Raw genomic sequence first — 4,140 nt, forward strand, 5'->3', positions numbered from 1 at the left:
TCTTTATGTCTTGTTTATGGTTTCCTTTGCTGTGCAAAAGCTTTTAAATTTCATTAGGTCCCATTTGTTTATTTTTGTTTTTATTTCCATTACTCTAGGAGGTGGGTCAAAAAGGATCTTGCTGTGATTTATGTCATAGAGTGTTCTGCCGATGTTTTCCTCTAAGAGTTTTATAGTGTCTGGTCTTAAATTTAGGTCTTTAATCCATTTTGAGTTTATATTTGTGTATGGTGTTAGGGAGTGTTCTAATTTCATTCTTTTACATGTAGCTGTCCAGTTTTCCCCCAAGCTACAGTAATCAAGAGAGAATGGTACTGGCACAAAAAAAGAACTATCGATCAATGGAACAGGATAGAAAACCCAGAGATAAACCCACGAACATATGGTCACCTTATCTTTGATAAAGGAGGCAAGAATATACAATGGAGAAAAGACCACCTTTCTTTCTTCTTTAATGTTTCTTTTTTTAAAAAACAGCCTTTTTTTTTTTTTGGCCGTGCCGCAGGCTTTGTGGGATTTTAGTTCCCTAACCAGGGGGCGAACCTGGGCCCTCAGCAGTGGGAGCGCAGAGTCCTAACCACTGGACCACCAGGGAATTCCCTAAAAAATAGCTTTATTGAGATATAATTCACATACGATAAAACTCACTTTTTATGAATTACATATGTACCCTTTTAAAGTGTACAATTCAGTGGTTTTTAGTAAATTCACAGAGGCGTGCCACCATCACCCTCTCGGTGCAGAACATTTCAGAGCCACGAAAGAAACCGCATATCCATTAGAGTCACCCCCTAGCAACCACTAATCCAATCTCTGTCTCTGCAGATCTACCTATTCTGGACTTTTCATATAAATGGAATCGTACTGTATATAGCCTTTTGAGACTGGCTTCTTTCACTTGGCATAATGGTTTCAGGGTTTACCCATATCGTCATGTGTCAGTACTTTCTTCCTCTGTATTGCCAGGTAACAGTCCATTCTATGAATATGCCAGAACTAGTTTCTTGTTGTGGTTTTTTGTTTGTTTGTTTGTTTGTTTTGCTGTACGCGGGCCTCTCACTGTTGTGGCCTCTCCCGTTGCGGAGCACAGGCTCCGGACGCGCAGGCTCAGCGGCCATGGCTCACGGGCCCAGCCGCTCCGCGACATGTGGGATCTTCCCGGACCGGGGCACGAACCCGTGTCCCCTGCATCGGCAGGCGGACTCTCAACCACTGCGCCACCAGGGAAGCCCTCTTGTTGTGGATTTGGTTTGGATTCCCCTAATGGCTAGTGATGTTGAGCATCTTTTCATGTGCTGTTGGCCATTTTTATATCTTCTTTAGAGAAATGTCTACTCACATCCTTGTCACTTTTTAACTAGGTTGCCTTTTTGTTCAGTTGTAAGAGTTCTTTTTTCCAGATACAAGTCCCTTATCAGATATGTGATTTGCAGAAACGTTCTCCCATTCTGTGAGTTGTCTTTTCACTTTTTTAACGGTGTTCTTTGAAGCACAAAAGTTTTCTTTATCTAGTTTTTATTTTATTATTTGTGCTTTTCATCATGTATCTAAGAAAACATTGCCTAATGCAGGGTCATTGAAGATTCACTCCTGTGTTTTCTTCTAGTTTTATGGTTTTAGCTCTTACATTTAGGTCTTTGATCCATTTGGAGTTAATTTTTGTTTATGATGTGAGGTAGGGGTCCAGCTTCATTTTTTTTCCTCAGGGAGTTTCTTGAGGGGTGGCTGCTTCATGCGGGGGAGCGTGGGAGCTACAGGAGCCCAAGCTTCTGTGAGACAGCAGCCTCCTTCCTCTCATTCCCACACGCGTCCTACAGGTAGCAGCCACTGATGGTCACTGGGCATTTGTCTGTGCCAGGCACGGGGCCATGCAGGTGGTTACACGCATTGCTCATCTAATCCTCAGAGCAGCCTGATGAGGGAACCTCTTATACCTTTCTGCTTCACGGAGGAGGGGACGGAGGCCCAGAGAGGGTAGGTCACTTGCTGAGGCCACTGTCCTGTGGAGCTGCGATGTGAACCCGACCCTGTGGCTCCGGGCCCTGGTCCTGACCGCTCTGCTTTCCTAGGGCCCAGCCACTGCCCCATGCTGCACGCAGAGCCCCTTTCAGACTTTGTTCGGTGCTCCACCCGGCCCCGCCCGTGGCAGGCGCTGATTGATTCCAGGCCTCTCCTGCCCGCCACCCTGCCCCCCACCCCCCCGCCGGCCCGCACCAAGCCCGGGCCGCAGGGCTAGCGAGAGCTTGCTCAGGCCGACAGTGAGGCTGTAAAGAGACGGAGGATTTCTGCAGGCGGTAGAGCTGGGTTCACATCAGGAGGTGTCATCTCGTTTATAAGCTCTCACGTGAGGAGCGATGTCCTAACAGACAGGAGGCAACAGGTCCTGCTCCCATCGCCCCCTGCGGGTGCACTGAGGCCCCTCTGTCTTCTCCCTGCAGTTCGTGGCCATTGGGCCCACCACCGCCCACGCCCTGGCCGCGCAGGGCCTGCCTGTGAGCTGCACTGCAGAGAGCCCCACGCCGCAAGCCCTGGCCGCGGGCATCAGGACGGCGCTCCAGTCCCATGGATGCTGAGTCAGAGGCCCCAGCGCCCTCCCTGGGCGGAGCTGCCCCTGTGGGCCCAGGGCCAGGTGCTACCGCGTCCCGGTGGAGCCGGGCATCGGGCAGGGGCTCCTGGGAAACCGCCCCCTCACACTTCTGCCTCGCGCCCGGGGGAGCCCCCGCCAACACCGAGGCTGGGCCAGGACCCGGGGCCGGGTCAGGCCCACGTGCGCCTGATGTCCCTTCATGGAGTCCAGCGCGGACCCCCACCCAGCGCACGCGGCTCCTGTGGCAGCAGAAGGATCAAATAAAGTGCACTGGCCACTCCTACTGACTGTGCCTTGTTACTTGCTGTCTGTGGTTTCAGTGCAAAGCTGTGTTTGGCGCCCACGTTCTGAGAACTGACAAACCTGGTATGAATAATAAAGTTTGCTGTGTGTGAAGGAGTTTTATTCATCTTACAGAAGGACCTCGAAATTCCTGCTTTGTGGACAACTGTAATTCGAATACAGAGGAGGCTTTCTTTCCTTCAGAGACAGAAAAACGGAATCAGTCAGCCGGGCTTCCCAGAGGCTGGGGAGGCTGATTTACTTCGAGGGGCTCCCGTGCAGATGCAGGGCCTGCAGGGAGGTTTCGGGAATCCGTCCCCGAACTTTATTCCCATTTTTATAAGCTTGGCCTGGTTTCTGAGCTGGGTTGAATGAAACCCGTGTCTGCCTGTCAATCACGTGAGCTTGTGGTAGGAAAGATCCCTGTGCTCCCCGCACATGGCGGGTCCTGTTGGAAGGCGTTTTCTATTGAGCGACTCCAGCCCCGTGCAGGGGCTTTGCCTCTCTGACATCCATACCCGTTACAGCCCTCGGGAGTAGATGTCACTCGTATTCCCATTTCTCTGCTGAAGAAGAGAGGACTCAAGAAGTTAAGTGACAGCTAGTGAGTGACAGAACCAGGATGAATTTAGAAGGGGTTTGTGGACTCAGCATGTAGACCAGGACCGGTGACGTTCATATACCACCTCACGTCAGATGGACATTAGCTCGGGGGGGCGGCCGTCTGTTCCTGACATGGGGGCAGGGGAGGGGTGTGTCAGGGGTCGGGCTGCAGGGCTGCCTTAGGTGGTCTGCCCACCACTTTGGTGGTGCTGAGTGCAGGGGGCATGTGCAGTACCCTGTTTTTGCTCCCGGCTCTTCAGAAGTGGCAGTTGGGTTTTGGGGGGGTCTTTTTGTATCTTGTTGCCCAGAATTTGCCCCAATGGCACATGCACGCCGTTATTTTTAGTCCCTTATAGTTTCTTTGTATTTTGTTGCTCAAGGAGACATTTGTCCAGGTGCAAGCACTGCAGCAAAGGGTCCCAGGGCCCAGGGCCCAGCCTGCTGGGTTCCCATAAAAGACTGTCCTTTGGGGTCGATGATGCCCAGACTGGGTGAGCGGGTCCCCTGATCACGTGCTTGGGGGTCAGGACAAGGTCAAGTTGCTATAGAAAGTGGTTTCTGTACTTTTGGCTAAGGCAGAGTTGCAAGCACAAACCTTTAGCATTATGAGCAGAACTGAAAATTATAAAGCTATGTATAAAAATCCTTTTAATAATGCTGAACCACGG

At 51.1% G+C, this 4,140-nt stretch overlaps 1 protein-coding gene across 1 annotated transcript in view; it reads left to right on the forward strand.

Moving 5' to 3' along the window:
• The window catches only part of UROS (uroporphyrinogen III synthase), a 34,156-nt gene extending 31,542 nt beyond the window's left edge, over positions 1-2,614 (forward strand). The window contains exon 11 of the mRNA XM_007449632.1: positions 2,439-2,614. Within this exon, the coding sequence (XP_007449694.1) occupies positions 2,439-2,573 (135 nt within the window). The 3' untranslated portion in view covers positions 2,574-2,614. The remainder of the gene's footprint in view (positions 1-2,438) is intronic.
• The last annotated feature ends 1,526 nt before the right edge of the window (positions 2,615-4,140 follow it).

Source organism: Lipotes vexillifer, unplaced genomic scaffold (assembly GCF_000442215.2).
Source record: "Lipotes vexillifer unplaced genomic scaffold, Lipotes_vexillifer_v1.1 scaffold1262, whole genome shotgun sequence".
NCBI lineage: Eukaryota > Metazoa > Chordata > Mammalia > Artiodactyla > Lipotidae > Lipotes > Lipotes vexillifer.